General features: G+C 35.1%; 1 protein-coding gene across 1 annotated transcript in view; it reads left to right on the top strand.

Moving 5' to 3' along the window:
* LOC138334445 (uncharacterized) overlaps window positions 1-18,107 on the top strand; it is a 47,053-nt gene extending 28,946 nt beyond the window's left edge. The window contains 5 exon segments of the mRNA XM_069283108.1: window positions 9,648-9,826; window positions 14,339-14,404; window positions 15,394-15,955; window positions 15,958-16,685; window positions 16,869-18,107. Coding sequence (XP_069139209.1) covers window positions 9,648-9,826; window positions 14,339-14,404; window positions 15,394-15,955; window positions 15,958-16,685; window positions 16,869-17,531 — 2,198 coding nt within the window. The 3' untranslated portion in view covers window positions 17,532-18,107.
* The last annotated feature ends 2,011 nt before the right edge of the window (window positions 18,108-20,118 follow it).

Here is a 20,118-nt window from a genome sequence, read left to right as displayed (position 1 = left end):
GATCGAGAAATACAAGTTCCTTCTGAGTAAAGTTGTTGACCGTATAGGGAATTGTTATTTCGTATGTCCTCTACCGCTGTGGAGATCTGATGTGTGTCTCAAAAGTGATATGACATTAAAGCATTCTTTATCATAAATATGACTCGTTATTATAAATAGTTCATATCGCCTCTGATTCTCCTGAAGGCCAGCGTTAGGTTTAGCTCCTTCAATCTTTCTTCGTATGTCATATTGTTCATTTCTGGGAGATACCTGGTTGCTCTTCTTTGGACATCATTTTTTTCAATGTTTTTTTTTTCAGTTATGGTGCCCACACAGGACTAGCGTAATCGAGCTCTTACTTAACATTTGTACAAAAGAATAAACAACTCCTTATCCATAATCTGGAATGTGCTTTTGAGAAGTGCGAACATCGAGTTTGCTTTCTTAACTGTTTCTTATATGTGTTCATGAAATGTTAATTCTGAGTCTTTAATTACTCTTATGTCTTTTTACTGGAAGGTTTTCTGCATGCAGTTTCCGTTGAGATAGTACACTTGTTCGACTTCATTGTGATTCTTGCTACTTTTTATGCCTATCCTCATATGCTTACACTGTTCTGGGTGCATTTTAGCAGCCACGTGTCGCTTCACTTACACAGTGTCAAGGTCTTTCTGAAGGTCTAGGTCATCTTTGTTGCTTTCAATTATTCGGAATATTTTGTAGCATCTGCGAATAAGTACATTCCATTGTTAATTCATGAGCAATTTAACGTATAATTCTCTTTCGATTGTTTATGATTTTACTTTAAAATCTCGATTAATAAGCCGCAGCTAATATTCATATGTGTTAAGATAACCCAGGTTTATTTTCGAGACCGGCATACTTTCTTGTCCGTCTTATGTTCGAAATAATTGATCCTGTAAGATTTTGTCAGCTGGAAAACCTTATTTGCAAAATACAATTAGCTGGAGCATTTTTGTCTTTCAATACCAGTTGTCTTTTACTCAAAAATCTATTGAAAATAATACAGCGCATACGTTAGGAATTTCATATTCGCTAATTATACATACGTGACACGTGATGCACGGTAACGTAAGAACGTAAGAACGAGTCCAGCATTACCTATCATATATCTTTATGTCAGATGAAGCTGTTTATAGTGTAATTAGCAAGTTATAATGCATTATAATACTAAATTCTAAAACTGAAGTTATTTGAGAACATTTTCACAAATGCTATTAATAGTGTAAATAAACAGTCTTTAACATGTAAAGAAGTTTAATATGTAATTGATGTAAGTTTATACACTGTCCCCCAATGTTATAACCAATACAAATACGCTTTAAATTCCTTAAACGTTATACAATGTATTATATATTACATATATTAAACATTGCGCCGAATTTGGAATAATTTAATTTACGATGAAACGCAGTTTCAATGAAATTCTTATTCTTAATATTAATGATTTATATTTTTATGCTTTGTATTTTTGTGCTTTGAATTAAAAATATTATTCATTGCTAAAAGCTTATTATTCTGTTGAAAAGTAAACAGATGATGGTCTTCTCTTTAATTACCTCCTAACCTTCCACCGAACATAACTAAACGTAAAACTGAATATTGATATTTCAAACTAAAATAAGGACCACTTCTTGTAATTTGGTCATGAGCAAAGGTATTAAAATGTCATGAGATTAGGCCATGAAAATATATAATAAAAGTGAAAATCGAGAACACCCAGATTCGTCTATTCCGACAAAATATACGCTTCTTTTTTCCATATGCCTGGCAACTTGTTTTCCTGTCAATACTAATGTCTAGACAAGTATCCGGCCATTGCAGTATTCCACAGGTTCCTCTATATTCACTTTTGTACTGTATCTTCTGCAGACTCTTGATCTTTCCGTTAACGACAAAGCCAAATAAAATGACTCTTTCAATCGTTTTTGAGGTTGTTTACGTATACTGGAAGAGATGTTGATTAGATGTTCTATCCAATACCAAATGCAGGGCGCGGCTCTCTTTCAAACATTAAATGTGAAAGAAAACTCCTGTAGAGCTGTGACGGGTGTGATTGTATGCATGGACTAACGATGCAATATGGCCATTCACGTTTCCCATCCTCTTCTAAGGTCCTCAACATTTTCACCAACGTTTTGTAGAAAGCGATATGTAATCCCATTACCCATAAGATGATAAGGTGTTGTCTTTGCTCGTTATACTCCACGTGCATGCACATTACAAAACACCAGATAGTCTCACAGTTCGCTCCCTGATCTGAATGCATTTTCGTTGAAATTACTTAGGAATAATGAACCTGAATTAAAAAAAGTGCTTCCGCTGTGGTCTTTTCTGTTTTAATTCCGATTTCTGAATTTAAAAAGAGGTTATAAATGTTCTTATTGAACGAGTCCAATTCGACAACAGCAGAAAGAAGGTATCAACTGTAAGAAAGGTCCAATAGGCATGATAGTGTTTGCTGACCAAAAGTGTCAGATAACATCGTCTTACGGCCAGAATACCACCATATAATCTGTTGGTGTTATTATCTAACTATCTATAAATAAGTACTGGTCAAATAATTGCTTCGCATACTGGAGATATGTAGTCTTCTGTTACATGGCAATGGCTGACACTACGTTACGATCAGAAGGATTCAGAGGAGAACAAGCAGAAAGTAATTTGAGGCAGTCCATCAAGGGTCGTTATATGATAGCAGATGATGAGTCGTACTTATACACATACAAAGGAATATTACATCATTATAGATATATCGTCAGGAATTCGACTTTTGTCACGACCAATGAATCTATTTGTAAACTAATGGTAATTATATATTTCTTTTCAAAATTAAAATATAAGAACAGGAAAAGCTCATGGCGGTTCATAGCACCTTCTAGAGCGAAATTCTGAACTCTTGAAGACTCGAAGACCCAGTTAAACACTTTAAAACCATTATACATATTGAAGACGAACACTAAATCCTTTGAGTAGGAAATATCCTAATGCATATATATATGTGGTGTATTTTGAATGGCTGTATGCTCGGTGTATTATTTTGAAGGAATTTAATACTATAGCCAAAATCTGTGAGCAATGCTTTCTATTGATTGCCGCAGTAAGTCATTGTTAATTACTTTAGGGCGTAACAGACTATCGACCCCTATCGACAGATTACAGCTCGAGAATGAATAACAATTATGTTAAATAGAACTTGACCTTATTTTGACAGCATGCATGCCATCCCTATACCTGTTTTAACCCAAGAGTACACACATGTACAGTTGGTAGTAGACTAAAGGTTACACCCTTGTGCACACGGAGTGCACTACGTTTAGACTACAGGTAGACACGGAGTGCACGAGGTTTAGACTACAGGTAGACACGGAGTGCACAAGATTTAGACTACAGGTAGACACGGAGTGCACTACGTGTGAACACGGTGTCCACTACAGGTGGACATCGTGTCCAGGTACATTGAGACCTAGACAGACAAGGTGATGTGTTACAGTTAGGGATCGGGGAAGAATAAGTTCTTCAATTTGAAATAATACATAATTATAATTTTTAAGTGTTTATTTTTTTTAATTACAACATCTACAATTTAATGTACATTATATATAACTATATAATACAATATTTTTTAGTATACGTGAATAAAACCTTTTCACTGCAAAAGTAATGAAGATTGATTTATATTCATTAAGTATATGTCTATTTGATTTTATATCAGTAGTTTCCATTTCTTATCTTCAATTGTCTATATTACGTTTTCAAAAGTAAATGTTTTATGGGTAAATTGCATTAAATATATATATATATCATTTACATCAAGCATTTTCACAAGTCAAAAACAACTTTGAATTGCAGCAAAAACCAATCCTAATGTGCTTTTGAGACACCTTTTCTTTTATAATAAGCTATCAGTAATACAATCATATACCGGGTAATACAAAGCCTTTAAACAAAAAGATTTGGTGCCTATCAATCAGTTGTCTAGCGATACCCTTGTAGATCGTCTTTCATTAAAATATATATACACTTTTATAATATTTTTCTTGCTATTTCAAGTTCTAAAAGTATTGTACGTAAAAACAGCTTAATTACATATTCTTTATTAAAAACTGAACGTCTTTAAAAGATCATGCAGAATTAAATCCACTTCAAACTATATGACGTCCTCCACTAATTGGTGGCTAGTCTACCTACAGTGTACAAGTACCCAATTCAGCTTGTTTTGATTCTTAATTACCGGTACACACAATAAGTTTATGATCCCAACCCCGCAAGTTATCGTGATCGTATATTGCGTCATGGTCCAATAATTATAACTTGTCAAACATACAGTAAGCCACAGTATCCAGCTATACAGGTGCCTCAAGGTGACCATCGATAGATGGCCAGAGGGCAGAATCGTAACCTTCTGTGTTTGCACGGCTTTCTGAGAATGGGGGCAGTATCTTTGTATAAGATGTGATTTTAGAATTGTTTCTATGGAAGTTTGTTAAGACAAACAAATATACTTTACCGTTTAAAAATCATATAGGTTCATGAGTTTGAAACACATAAGTACCATTCTTATTAGATGTACATGCTTGTTGTAGAGCCTGAGTAAACATGTACACCGGTTCCGGTGGGGGGGGGGGGTGTAGATTGGGATGAGGGACGAGGTAAAAACTAGCTGGCAAAAATATAGAATACACCTCAATTATTGTCATGACAGGCAGATGTGAAGTGGAGCTGACGGTAGCTGTACAATGCGTAAAATCATGCATGTCTGTCACAACCTTGAATTTACCAATAATACATGTATATATTATAATCAAAATTAATGTAGATTAGGTACTTATTCAACATTGTAATATGGTATTTTATATACATAGTCATGATAATCAGGTTTCTGATATGTAAAAAAAATTAAATTAAAGAAAAGATATTGGATGAAATATGATATTCCAATAATCTTGAAATAAATGTTTTAGTTAACTATACACTTGGTATTTAGATTATTTTTAATTTTAATATATAAAGCTTCATTATCAAATAAATTAAAATGCACTACCAGTTAAAACACATATCCCTATTGACTAGCATTGTTGTATAACTGTACGTATTTGTGTGATGAGTACAAAATGTATGTCTGTAGAGAGGCTGCCACCGAGGTACAGCATGCTATAAATGGACCTCCTGGGGTTGGGATAAGGTACTACATGTATACAGGTGTTGTTAGTCTGTGATACACTTGACTGAACATATAGAAGGGTGCCCAAAGAAGGCCCCAGGCCCCTGGTCCCACTCTGACCAATGTTAGGTAATTTAGATTATCATACCCGTGTGGTTGATGGAACAGTATGAAGTCCAAGTGACCATGGCAACTGCAGTCCTAGCCTAGGGGTTTTTCTTTCGAGCAGGCAAATTTAAGTAAACAATATACTACATGTATGGATCATGCATTAATATATATATTGTTATCATATAACTCACGCGGTTTATAAAAGAAGGTCAGAATAGGATATTGTCAAATTATCAAGGTTTCTAGAATTAAAATTATTATGACAAATTCAGAATCCAGAAACATATATACATATTATATATATTTCTGCAGAATCTAATCAACAACTATGAATCTACAGTTTAAATGGGTAGAAGTTGGATTTATTTTGATTCTGTCTGTTTGATTTGTTATCAGACATGTGACCTACATTTTAGCGATCGGTCCTTTGAACAGTGTTGAAGCTCACGAGCAGCCACATGCCCGATAATAATTTTTTGCTTTCTTAAGCCAGTGCTTACAGGTTCCTCAATCGGTTGAGTGTATATAAAGTGTAATTTCTAATGCCGATTTTTAACGTCTATGGACGATTTCTCATTTTTCCAATGCTTTGCAACGCGCCAGGTTCCATGTAGCAAACGTATACGTATTATACAAACTATTTCGCGCACCTTGCCGTTTAGAAAACTATATTCCATACATACATAGTTAAACATTTTATGAAGAATTTAATTTGTTTATGTTTATATGTCCTTGCTTTTTATTATGTCCATCAATATATTCTTTTTAATCAAAATAATTTGCCGATCAAAAGGCGACGATTTGCTTATACTAAAAATCTTACTCCAAGCAAGGTTCATCACTTTATGCGTACGAAAAAGAATTTCATCTTTAAACTACTTATCACTAGCTAAGAAAAATAGTTTTTACTGGGAACTATCCATTGATGAGACATAACCAGTATGTGGTTTACCGTACGCAGTTAATTTGCAACGCAGTTGATTTGCTTTTATAAATTCTATAATTAACGTCCTTATTTATAAATTAAATTGTATGATAATATATATTGATACATTTTACTTTATATGTATCTATTCAAATAAACATTACACAACGAATGATTTCCAGTAATTAACGGCAATTTTTATGTTGCAATAAATATTATGTTTCTGATCGCAATAACTATTTCTATCTGTCAAAGTCCATATAGACTGCAGAATCAATACATATTTTCTCATATTTCTGTGGCACATCATCTAGTCTGTCTGTGGTCTGGATGTAGTGGATATTTTACCTGGACACGATGTCCACCTGTAGTGGACACCGTGTTCACACGTAGTGCACTCCGTGTCTACCTGTAGTCTAAATCTTGTGCACTCCGTGTCTACCTGTAGTCTAAACCTCGTGCACTCCGTGTCCACCTGTAGTCTAAACCTCGTGCACTCCGTGTCCACTCGTAGTTCACACCGTGTGCACAATGTGTAACCAAGAGTACACACACATACAATGTAATACTATACAATGGCATGTATACCTCTGGGGTTTCCAGTGTGGTTACTTTCGGTTTGATATCGTCAAGGGGGTTGAGTTTAAAAGGTATGTACAGGGTCCCGTATTAGCAAAAGCAATCATTTTAATGAACTTTCTATTATTAAGAACTAATGGTCTCTCAATTAGTTCAGTTTATCAGATGAAGACAAAAGAGTTACGCCCCCTGTCCTTCTATAGCAGTGGAACTCTCCTGTTGGGAGGTGAATAAAATCCTTTTTAATCTAGTTTACGTACAGGGAAGGTGCACAATATTTGCTCCCAAAGATTTGTTTGCCAAAAAAAACGCTTGTTTGCCAAAAAAAACGCTTGTTGAAGTTTTGTGGTGCCAGCAGTAATTTAGTGTTCATACGGACATTCTTTGTGTGTCTGTTATACAGAATTGGTTTGTATAATCTATTGAAGCGGATGTCGTTCGATTTTGATATATCGTGTGGTCAGCCGTACCGCATGGTGCGGCCATGGCCTTCCTACCATCGAACACGTGTTCGTCCCGGTTCCAGTTGTTAACACCGTTTAAAAAGAAATGTCTTGTTCCTGGCATCGTCGCTAATATTTTGCCGGAATTTTACTGCATTATCCCATACCGGAATTTATTTCGGTATTTTTATTTTATTGTAGAATTAATCTTGCACTTCTAGTTCATAGCAAACGGAGTTAGCATTAGCGGAGACATGAATTAGGTATTGATTTTGAGTATTACTATTTTTATTCGTATCATGATATATTTTCAGACTGTAAGTCGTCATTATTTTTAATGTAAGTGGCGATATTTAATTCGTTTAAGTTGTGTTTGGACTTTGGTATTGTCGTTGATGGGAGTTGCTGCCCTTTGATCATGTGTAAGTGTTGTCATCCTCGGTGCCCCGGGCGTTATATATGCTAACGCTGATAGTAGCTACTGTTGTAGCGGAAAAGATATCACCTTCTGACTGACTTTTCCGCTACTGCAAGGTCCCTCCATAAAGGTGTGGGAAACCAAATCAGGTACGACCGACCATCGATTATGTCTTGTCAAAAAATATTCCGATCAAACACGGCTTTGACACATACCTGGGTGTTAGTAGGGGATGTTATTCTAGCTGTAGACGTCCAGTTTTTAACTTTTTAACCATTATTTAATCAGATAGATGCATTTGAATCCAATGTTGACAATTTCTCGGCTAAAATCGAGCGACATTTTGTAAACTACCGCCGCGCATGCGCCAGTCTCCGAGAACATTACTTGTGAGGCCCATTAGGGGTGATGACAAATGTTCATACAACACATACAATGGATAGACAAGCAATTTGATTATAAATATATATAAAAACATGAAAAAGAGGAAAAGAACTTTTTTTTATTTTATTTTTTAAGTTAAAAAGATGTAAAAAAAAAAAAAAAAAACATAGTTTGTTTGAAAAACTGTTCAATTCATCATCAGCATCTGTATTTTTTGGAAAGTTTTATTTTTTATTGTTTTTATTTTTAGAATGATTAATTATTATCTTTTATGTCAAACTTATTGAATTTATATTTATTTGGAAAGTGCATACATGTGTTTCCATTTTTTTTCAAAACTCAACTGCAGGATTTTTCTGTAGTTTGTTTACATGTACATGTAAGCCCTACAACATTAAACATAATAAACCAAGCTAATTATAAAGTTTAAACTTGATTTGAATTGTAGGTGATTTTCTTTGATGTCAAATTAAATTCTGATTGATTGGAAATGGAAGATATTCTTGATGTTTTCTTCATCAACACACATTAACATGGTAAAGTTATTTGGAAATGCAGAATATAATTTATATAAAATGTGGCTTGAAATGCACGTGTATGAAATTTTATTGATATTGATTATAAGTATATTAAGATTATATGTATTGACATATTCATTTATGAATTATAAAAAATATGAGAACAGAGAAAATCACGAATAGTTTCTGATGCTAGAATTTATAAGAATATTTCCACAAATTTCCATTCTAAATGATAATGTCAAAGTCAAAATTGTATTACCCATGCGTTCTACAATTTATAAATATACATGTACTGTGTGCATTGTTAAAAAATGCAAAAAAAAAAGTCAATAAAAAATCATGGACAATATGTCAAGACATATTGGAATCAGACAAGATAAGAGTCATTTACTTAAGAAATATATCATTAATTATGAAAAGAAATCTGATACAAATCATTTATTTATTTATATAGGCCTATATATATTTGTTTAATCTTAAATTAATTTCTTACTACCCATTTCATTTCTCAGAATGCTTAAAGAAACTTAAATATTGTGTATTCATTTTAGTGATTTTACTATTTGATTTCATTTTAAAAATGACATCGCCAAAATACCCGAATTTTTAGACCTACTCCTTTCATATGACTCATATATGAGTGTCCCCCATGGGGCCTCACAAGTAATGTTCTCGGAGACTGGCGCATGCGCGGCGGTAGTTTACAAAATGTCGCTCGATTTTAGCCGAGAAATTGTCAACATTGGATTCAAATGCATCTATCTGATTAAATAATGGTTAAAAATTTAAAAACTGGACGTCTACAGCTAGAATAACATCCCCTACTAACACCCAGGTATGTGTCAAAGCCGTGTTTGATCGGAATAATTTTTGACAAGACATAATCGATGGTCGGTCGTACCTGATTTGGTTTCCCACACCTTTATAGAGGGACCTTGCAGTAGCGGAAAAGTCATTCAGAAGGTGATATCTTTTCCGCTACAACAGTAGCTAACGCTGATAGGTAAATGTCCAATGCCGAGTTACCGAGGATGTAGGGGCATGTTTGTATGTCGGATAATGTCGACATGTGTTCTATATGTCCTTATTTGAGTTTCAGTCGTGCGGGGTAAGGGAAAGCGACCCTCGAGGCTCTCTACCAGCCCCTATGTAAGGAACAAGAATGGTTCCATGTCGTTGAGTGCAGCAGCCAGTCGGAGTGAGAATGGTCCCAGTACTTCGAGTGTTACAGCTCCAGCAGTAGCTAGTGGGGGTAACATTGTAGATGATAAAGACAAGGCAAATCTATTAAATGAATATTTCTGTAGGTTTACTAATATTGACGATAGCAAGTGCCTATTTTACAGTTGAAAACTAATAGTGTTTTAAATAATCTACTTGTTACTTCTAATGAAATTTGTGATGTTTTAATTAATTTAAAGCTTGGAAAAGCTTCAGGTGAAGATGGTATAAGTCACCATAGACTTAAATACATGGCTGATACAGTTTGTAAACCTCTTAAGGTTCTTTCATCTACCTGTATATTTCCAAATGAATGGAAAATGGCTAAAGTTATGCCTCTCTTTAAAAAAGGAGATAGACATTCTATATCAAACTATCGTCCCATTTCTCTCCTTTCTACTGTTCACAGTTGGGAAAGTGTTTAAAAGGGTAATGTTTAAGCACGTGCATTATTATTTAATAATAATAATTATTTATTTTACCAGTTTCAAGACGGATTTATGCCTGGTCATTCAATAGTATACCAATTAATTGAAATAAATATACCATAACATTTGTCTAAATCTCATACCCGGTATTTGTATGATATTCTGTGACATTTCTAAAGCCTTTGACAGAGTCTGGCACAAAGGTCTTATAATTAAATTAAAATCATATGGTATTTCGATTGGGTAACCTATTGTCCTGGTTAGAAAATTACTTAAGAGAAAGACATCAAAACGTATTTATAAACAATTCTTCTTCTTATATTGGTATGATATGAGAAGATGTCCCTCAAGGCTCAATTCTTGGACCACTTCTTTTCCTTATTTATATAAATGATTTAGCTGATGAACTTCAATCAACAACACGTTTATTCGCTGATGACACTACCCTTATAAAGTCATCATCTTCATGTCGTGAATTAGAAACAGATTTACATAGGGATTTAGATAAATCAAATCGATGGGCAAAAACGTGGCTTGTTTCTTTTAATCCTAATAAAACTGAGGTAATTTTTATATCAAATTTTGATAACATTGACAAATATTTGGACTTAATTTTTGATGGAACATTTTAGATTTTAGTAGTTTTCATAGACATTTTGAGGTCATTTTAATTCAAATGCTAAATGGTCTGATCACATCAATGAAATTTATAAATCAGTTATAAAAAAAAAAAAATAATAATAATAATAATATCCTAAGGAAAATCAAATATATGTTAAAGCATGATGCTCTTTTAAGAATTTATAAGTCTTTTGTTTTACCTGTTCTTGAATATGCATGTGAAGTTTGGGACGGATGTTCTCAGGCTAATTATTAGCGGATTACCGTGTTATACTAGAAATGAATCATTATATTTTGAAACAAATTTGGAACCCCTTTCAGACAGAAGAGCTAAAAGAAAACTACAGTTACTTTATAAGATAAATAACTTATTACCTCCTACTAGGCTATCATAATCCTTATACTTTAAGAAATTGTGAAAGTTTCCAAATTCTTATTATCGACTCCACTACAACAAAATCTTTCTTTCCCACTACTTAAAGAAGCTCGAACAACTTAGATGTTAAAGTTAAATCTTTACCTTTTTCTTCCTTTAAACTAGCTCTTTCTCAGTCTATATCTATGAGTCTACCATGTTATTTTAATTATGGAGAAAGAAAATTTAATATTATACATACTAAATTAAGTCATCAGTGTAGTTCTCTAAACGATGACCTTTTCCGTGTAAATTTGGCACCAAATTCTATTTGTATAAATTGTGGCTACACTTGTGAAAATGCTAACCATTTCTTTTTTGTATGTCAAATTATGCTGCTGCCCATACAGAAATGCTCCAAGTTTTAAATGATTTAGATATACAAGTAAATTTAAATTTATTACTTTATGGAAATGGAAACTTGGCTTTGGAAGTAAACTGTCATGTATTTGAACTTGTGCATTCATTTATAAAGTCCAGCAGAAGATTTGGAATTCTACATAATATTATAATACATAGTATATATCTTGTTGTTATATACTCTGACAAATATACCCGTAATTATTATTTATACCTATAGTATGTATGTCATCACCTGTAAATATTTTATGTTGATTGAAGAAGGCTTCTTAAGTTGAAATAACTGCCTAATCCATTTGTACATTTATGACAATAAGATATGTTTAAAAGTCAAAGGGTAACAGGGAACCGGTCCATGGTCCTTTATCAGCAGATCAGCTAGAGTCTGTTTTGAGCAGGTGTCTGCCAGGGTTGCCCAACAGCTAGTGGAAGCAGTCCATCAGGCAACTGAGCTGGTTTGCACAACTCCCCGGCCTGAAGGTACTAGTAATTCAGAATTCATTACAATCTTTGGCATGAAATGTAAGCCATTTTAACCCAATCCTACATCAGGTTCAAAGCGTTTGTGACGATTTGGGTGTTTCAGTATCATGCACTATAAGACAAAAGATAATCATTAGGGAATTTGTTGTTGGCCTTGGGCAGCTTTTGTCAAAACCTGCCCCAATTGTTGAAGATAAACATTTTTCTGTTGTTAACGGGCAGTTGGTAATGTAAGAAAAACAAAAGAGTGTGAAGATAAATGACATTGATATGTGGACGGATGCTTTTACTATTTTCATTTCTGTCTATATATCTGCCCATCCTGAGGATATTTCTGGGTTGTTAAAGTATATGCATACAGTTAAGTTAGGGGCCAGGAGAACTGGAGGACTGACATGGAAATCTTATGACGAACAGTTTCGCCTTAAAAAGGTTCGTCACAATTCATTGCCATGGTATCAGGTGGACCAGGAGTTGTGGCTTCTATATGTATGGAAATTCTGGAGTAGTAGGTAATAAGTCTGGTCAAAAACAAACAGATGTCTGTAATTCATGTTAAGACTATATGATAGAGTTGATAGCCGTCTTCCTATCTCATGATCACCAGAGTTGTTAGTTAAGTTAATACAGATATTATCAGTGGTTTGTAGTCGGTATTATTTTCAGCTCGCCTTTTACAATTGTTGAACCACCAGCCCATTTAGTTATACATTGTGGGGTGAATGATGTAGCACAGGTTAATTCATGCGAGTTAAGGCATAGGCTGATATTAAGGATTGTTGACGAATTTTCAGGATATGTTCCCTACCAATAGACTGGTGTGTCAGCCATTTTACCGCACATTAATTGGCGGGGTGAAGTTAATTTACAGTTAAACTGATTCCAGTGAGAATCATTAGCCAGATAGGGTCTTGCAATGGTAGGTGAGGTGGTTGTTACATTGAGACATCCAGAAATAACTGATAAGAACTAAGTTTTGTTTTCGGATGGTGTTCACTTGAGTCGGATAGTAATCTGTTTTTTGTATCGTTTGCAGCATTTGTAACTAGCACAGAAAGAGTTTCTTCTCCTTTTGGCGAATTAGGCACTTGGGCCTGGTTGCTTTAGTTTTAAGCAAATGTAGTTGGTAATTGTTTGGTGCACGTTTCGTTAAGTTGGTGCTTGCAGTCAGGACAATCATAAATCCAAAAAAAAAAAAAAAAAAAAATTGAATACAAAATTTATTGATTGATTTTGTTTTGCTATGCTGCATTGATTTGTATATTTTGGAGGAAGAGTTTGATATTGCTGGTTTTATTTGTGGTCGCCCTAAAACGCCCAAATTTTGGTTGGGTCGGTGTCCTCTTTTATGCGATTTGCATAATTTTTGTGCGTACATTTGTTTGGTTACGCTTCCAGCAGAGCAATTGGCTCATTTTGACATCTGCTCTTCCTCATATTTGTTATTTTGGCACTTATTTGTATGGTGCATCTTGTTATTTTAGCATTTTATATGCCATTTTTGATATGGCTTGGCACTTATTTGTATGGTGCATCTTGTTATTTTAGCATTTTATATGCCATTTTTGATATTGGCTTTACGCAGCAAATTTATTTATATTTGGCCATTTTTTCTTGGAATTGTCCTGACTGTAATGCATTTCTGTTGGCGGTGACAACATCTAATGTTGTCATTTGGCGGTGTTTCACTTGGAGCAACAGAAAATGCTGATATAGAATTTGTAAGTCTATTATATACAACAGCTTCTATTTTGTGGAATTTCCTGTTCCCAGTTTCCATTTTAATATTAGCTGTTTTTAATTCTCATGTTGAAGCTTTGGCCAACTTCTGCCATTCCTATTAGGTTAAAAAATATATTCAAATATAGTTTAATATTCCCATTGAAGGCTAAGTATTATAATGAAGGTTGTTATTGATTGAATATTGATTGGATATTTTCAATTAAAATTAAGTCTTGGTAAATATCAATTTTGTGTTTGTCTTCTATTTGATAATAAGAACTAATGGTCTCTCAATTAGTTCAGTTTATCAGATGAAGACAAAAGAGTTACGCCCCCTGTCCTTCTATAGCAGTGGAACTCTCCTGTTGGGAGGTGAATAAAATCCTTTTTAATCTAGTTTACGCACAGGGAAGGTGCACAATATTTGCTCCCATAGATTTGTTTGCCAAAAAACCCACCCTTCCCACCCATTTTTCTATTGCTAGTGTGCTGATTGATATCTTTCGTTTCTGCTGTCGGTTTTTAATTTGTATGTTTCAGCTCATCACTTCCTGTGTGAAGATCCTTCGTCGAGGCTTCAGCATGATTTCCCAGAGTGCAGTGGAAGTTATTCCAGGGCATCACAGATTGTTTGGGACATATTGCGGTAGCAAGAATTATCTGAACTTTGTCGTGAAATTAATTGTTCCGTGTAAATTCCATTTGGCGGTGTTTCACTTGGAGCAACAGAAAATGCTGATATAGAATTTGTAAGTCTATTATATACAACAGCTTCTATTTTGTGGAATTTCCTGTTCCCAGTTTCCATTTTAATATTAGCTGTTTTTAATTCTCATGTTGAAGCTTTGGCCAACTTCTGCCATTCCTATTAGGTTAAAAAATATATACAAATATAGTTTAATATTCCCATTGAAGGCTAAGTATTATAATGAAGGTTGTTATTGATTGAATATTGATTGGATATTTTCAATTAAAATTAAGTCTTGGTAAATATCAATTTTGTGTTTGTCTTCTATTTGATAATCAATTTGACACAGATGACAAGACAATGTATTTAATAGAACAATCGACCTATAATTCTAGTTAAATATTCGTAGATGTATTGGTTAGTAGGATGTTGTCATGGGGCCATGTGTTTGTGAAAATCAGAAGCAAGGTAGTGCACTGTTCTTAATGAGGTACCATGTTCATAGAAAAGGTACTTGATAATATAAATAAAAAAAGACTTCGTAAGCAAATATATTGTAGATAATTTTTGAGGACCGACTTTGATTCTTTTCCTGTTTGTTGATCTATTGTTGACTTGCCAACAATTTTTTTACAGTAGTGAGCTTTTAAGTTTTTACAACGTTAAGACTAACATAAATATATTTCCGACATCCAGATATGTGCGTGTATAAACCGCTTTCTTCGTGTGTCAGATCTTTCAAGGTTTACGTGGACACCATATTTTGCCTGTGTACGCAATAAATCTTATTATTATTAATCTAGGACTTTACTTTGCCTTCGTTATATAGTAACTTGTATTGTAATATCACTGTCATACTGTGTTCATTGATAAGTATCAGTTATGAACTCATACATTCCAAATACAGGTAATGCCATCCAGAGATATTAGTCACAGTAGTATGGAACAACAACATTCGTCTGTGTCAAATCGAATCCCAAGTCAGCTGGATAATTCAAGCAAAACTGTCAAAACTTTCATCAAGTTCAACTACCTGGAAGCATTAAAAGGACATTTAAACCAATTTGATCAAGAGGGGCGATGTAAAATAGTTAATTATGTCGCAGAGAATCGCGCACCTTTTTTTCTCGCTTGTAAAGAAGGTCGAGAAGATATCGTTAGGTACATGTTATCCGAATGTAATCCTGATATTGAATTGCGTGGTTCATACGAAATGGTTTCAATAAACTTTAAAGACGAAGTGACTCCATTATGGGTGGCCGTCGCTGAGCAGCATTTGTCTGTTGTGAAGATCCTGGTTACCCACGGAGCCGATATCCATGCAAACACCACAGGCCATTCAACACCATTAATATGTGCTTCCTATCGTGATAATTTGTTCATCGTAAAATATCTTCTAGAGAACGGTGCAAACATTAAGCAGACGAATCTGAAAGGTTGTACATGCTTGATGATGACAGTGTATGGTTCTGTTGCAAGTTTCTGATTAATCACGGCGCGTCTTTAAATACCACAGGCACCGATGGATCCACTGCGCTATTTTTCGCCATTGAACAAGGTAGGTGTGATATAGTTAAAGTCTTACTTAACGCCGGAGCTTCTCATTTTGTCACAACATTCGCAGAGGTCCACATAATATATCTGGCAGTGATACACGGGAATAGGACAATATTTGATTTTATTCAGGATAATACTGTCATGAGGTTATCACAATTGGTGAATGGGTATGAATTACTGGGCGCAACTATGATTGACGACCAAGATAACATTCCAGAGGGACTGGAGCTGTGGAAAAAGTCTATGGATTTAAGATACGCTAACAAAGAGGCACTTATGACAAAAAACATTCCAGATGCAACCAAACAGGTCTACAGATTTCACAGAGAGTGCACAACACTTCATGAAATTCGAGCATTGGTGGCAGCGGACAAAGACAGAATTTACATGCATGTACTGTTGACGCGCGAAAGAATCTTAGGTGTATGCGATATCACGATAACAAAGATATGGAGCAGAGGAGAAAAGTATTCTCGTTCTTCTCACTACCAGCGCGCTTTTGATCTGTGGAAATATGCCTACAGTTTACGCAGACTAATAGAGATGGTTTCTGACGAAGATTTAGTAACAGACCTGCAATTAATTGTGAGCCTATTCAGAAAGATGTTTGCAAAATGCTCTTCTGGACAAATCAATGACAAGGTACACAATCCTTATCTAACATGTTAAATACTCATTTTTTTTCAATAACAAACGGTTGACAACGTATAACAAGATTCAAAGTTGTAAATATTTTATTTTCCTTCTAAACATAGTAAATTTGATATTGAAAATTATTATTTAAAATTGTTATTAATTTCCACCCTTACCGAATGTCTTTTGTAGGTACAGGCTAGCGATATAGTGGATGTGTTTGGAATGTTAGTTACACATCTACATGACTTCACAGACTTTCTTAACATACGTCCTCTAGAACAGAACACATTCCAACACTTCAAGTTGCTACTTATGATCACCAACGATTTCGTGGAACTTTTTTTCCACTCTGAGAATCAGACTGCCGAGAATGTGCGATTCACCGACCACGTGAAGCGAGCAGTAATGCTGGGGGCATCTAGCGAGCAGGGTGAGCAGCTTCTACACTTAGCTTTAAAGTTACAACAAAGGAATGCTGCTCCTCCATCTCTCGATCTCGTTCGCTGCCTTGTAACAACAGGATCGTGTGTAAACGCCTTAGACGAGGACAGAAACACGCCTCTTCATCACTGCGTATCATCATGGCAGAAACAACTATATGTTCCAGGTCGGGCAAACAAATGGAAGGACTTGGCATATTTGTTAATAGAAAATGGCGCTCATATTGATGCCAAGAACTCTAATAAGAATAAGGATGTCCCGTTAGATTTCCTAATGACACAAAACGCATTGTGTCCAGTAAAGTACACAACCTTGAAGTGTTTGGCAGCCAAGGTGATAGTAAACACAGGCTTGACCTATCGCGGTTATCTCCCTTCCTTTCTGGAAACATTTGTAGAATTACACGGATAATAGAAATGTACACATATCCAAAACTCACCCACCGGATGTATAATGTTAATTGATGTAATAGTAATAGGTAACAGTTTGCCTAACTGCGCATAAGACATTGAAATATTGAACCCACTACAACATTACTGTAAGAAATTCAATGTAACCTTTCTCCTTTGAGGCGCACTTTAGACGGCATGGATGAATTGACGCTTTTCGAGTGATAGTGGTCTGGGTGGCCACCATATTGTTTATGAAATATTACCTTAGTTTCTAAATGGATGCTCTCGTATCACATCCGAAATCAATGCATGTCAGATATATGTGATATATTTTTTTAAAATGTGGCAATGTAAATAGAAAGATATTAAGGTCCTTTACAAAACTTGTGAATTATATGACCCTTGGGTCTCTCGTTTCCCCCTGGGGAGGGGGTTAAGTTTACTATATGTAGGGAAAAACATTTTTGAGCATTGCAAAATGTATTTGGTCATTTGTAATAGGAAATGAGTCAAATGTTGTCAGAATTATCAGTATGAGATGGTAATTAAACCCTATTTACAAATTTTCTATGACTGACCTCCAGGGGTCTTAGGAGCGCGGTCAAAGGGGGGGGGGTAAATTGACTAAAACTTCAAAAATCTTCAGAAATTCTGGAAATGGTCGAATCAAATACTTTTCATAGATAGAAAGGTCTTAAGGTCCTTTACAAAAAGTGTAAATTATATGACCCTGAGGTCTCACGTTCCCTGGGGAGGGGATCAAGTTTTCTATAGTTTATATAGGGAAAACACATTGATGAGCATTTTTTGCTCAATTTTCATAGGAAATGAGTCAAACTTAGTTAGAATTATTAGCCTGAGAGAGCATTTTAACATCATATCCATATTGGTCCTGGCCCGGGGGGGGGGGGGGGGGGGGGTTTCCCCCGGGGAGGGCGTCAATTTTACTATACAGTAGTTTATATAGGAAAAAACCCATTAATGAGCATTTTTTGCCCAATTTTCTTAGGAAATGAGTCAAACTTTAGAATTAGAATCAAAAGCTCTTCATAGATGGAAAGGTCTTAGGGTGTTTTATGAAAATTGTGAATTATAAGATACTTAGTTCGCATGTAAACCCCTGTGGAGGAATTACTAATTATAACGTCAATATAGCTAGACAGACCGGGAATCGTAAACAGATATCATGTGTTACTCGTAACATTATACCTGCACAGACCGGGAATCGTGAATAGATAACACATGTTACTAATGTCAATATACCTACAGAGACCGGGAATCGTGAACAGACAACACATATTACTAATATCAATATACCTACACAGACCGGGAATCGTGAACAGACAACACATATTACTAATGTCAATATACATACACAGACAGGGAATCGTGAATAGATAACACATGTTACTAATGTCACTATAGCTACACAGACCGGGAATCATGAACAGACAACACATGTTACTAATGTCACTATAGCTACACAGACCGGGAATCATGAACAGACAACACATGTTACTAATGTCAATATACCTACACAGACCGGGAATCGTGAACAGACAACACGTGATACTAATGTCAATATACCTACAGAGACTGGGAATCGTGAACAGACAACACGTGTTACTAATGTCAATATCCCTACACAGACCGGGAATCGTGAACAGACAACACATGTAACTAATGTCAATAGACCTACACAGACCGGAAATCGTGAACAGATATCACATATTACTAATGTCAATTTCCTACACAGACCGGGAATCGTGAACAGATAACACGTGCTACTAATATCAATATACCTACACATACCGGGAATCGTGAACAGACAGCACATGTTACTAATGTCAATATACCTACACAGACCGGTAATCGTGAACAGATATCACATATTACTAATGTCAATTTCCTACACAGACCGGGAATCGTGAACAGACAACACATATTACTAATCTCAATATACCTACACATACCGGGAATCGTGAACAGACAACACATGGTACTAATGTCAATATACCTACACAGACCGGGAATCGTGAACAGCTAACACATATTACTTATGTCAATATACCTACACAGACCGGGAATCGTGAACAGACAACACCTGTTACTAATGTCAATATACCTACACAGACCGACAATCGTATACAGATAACACATGTTACTAATGTCAATATACCTACACAGACCGGAAATCGTGAACTGATTACACATATTACTAATGTCAATATACCTACACAGACCGGCAATTGTGAACAGATAACACATATTACTAATGTCAATATACATGTACCTACACAGACCGACAATCGTGAACAGATAATACATGTTACTAATGTCAATATACCTACACAGACCAGGAATCGTGAACAGATAACACATATTACTAATGTCAATATACCTACACAGACCGGCAATCGTGAACAGACAACACATATTACTAATCTCAATATACCTACACAGACCGACAATCGTGTACAGACATCACATATTACTAATGTCAATTTCCTACACAGACCGACAATCGTGAACAGATAACACATATTACTAATGTCAATATACCTACACAGACCGACAATCGTGAACAGATAACACATATTACTAAT

The sequence above is a fragment of the Argopecten irradians genome, chromosome 11, assembly GCF_041381155.1.
Source record: "Argopecten irradians isolate NY chromosome 11, Ai_NY, whole genome shotgun sequence".
NCBI classification, from domain to species: Eukaryota; Metazoa; Mollusca; class Bivalvia; order Pectinida; family Pectinidae; genus Argopecten; species Argopecten irradians.
The sequence above is the reverse complement of the archived record's forward strand: the minus strand, read 5'-3'. Positions and strand labels throughout refer to the sequence as shown.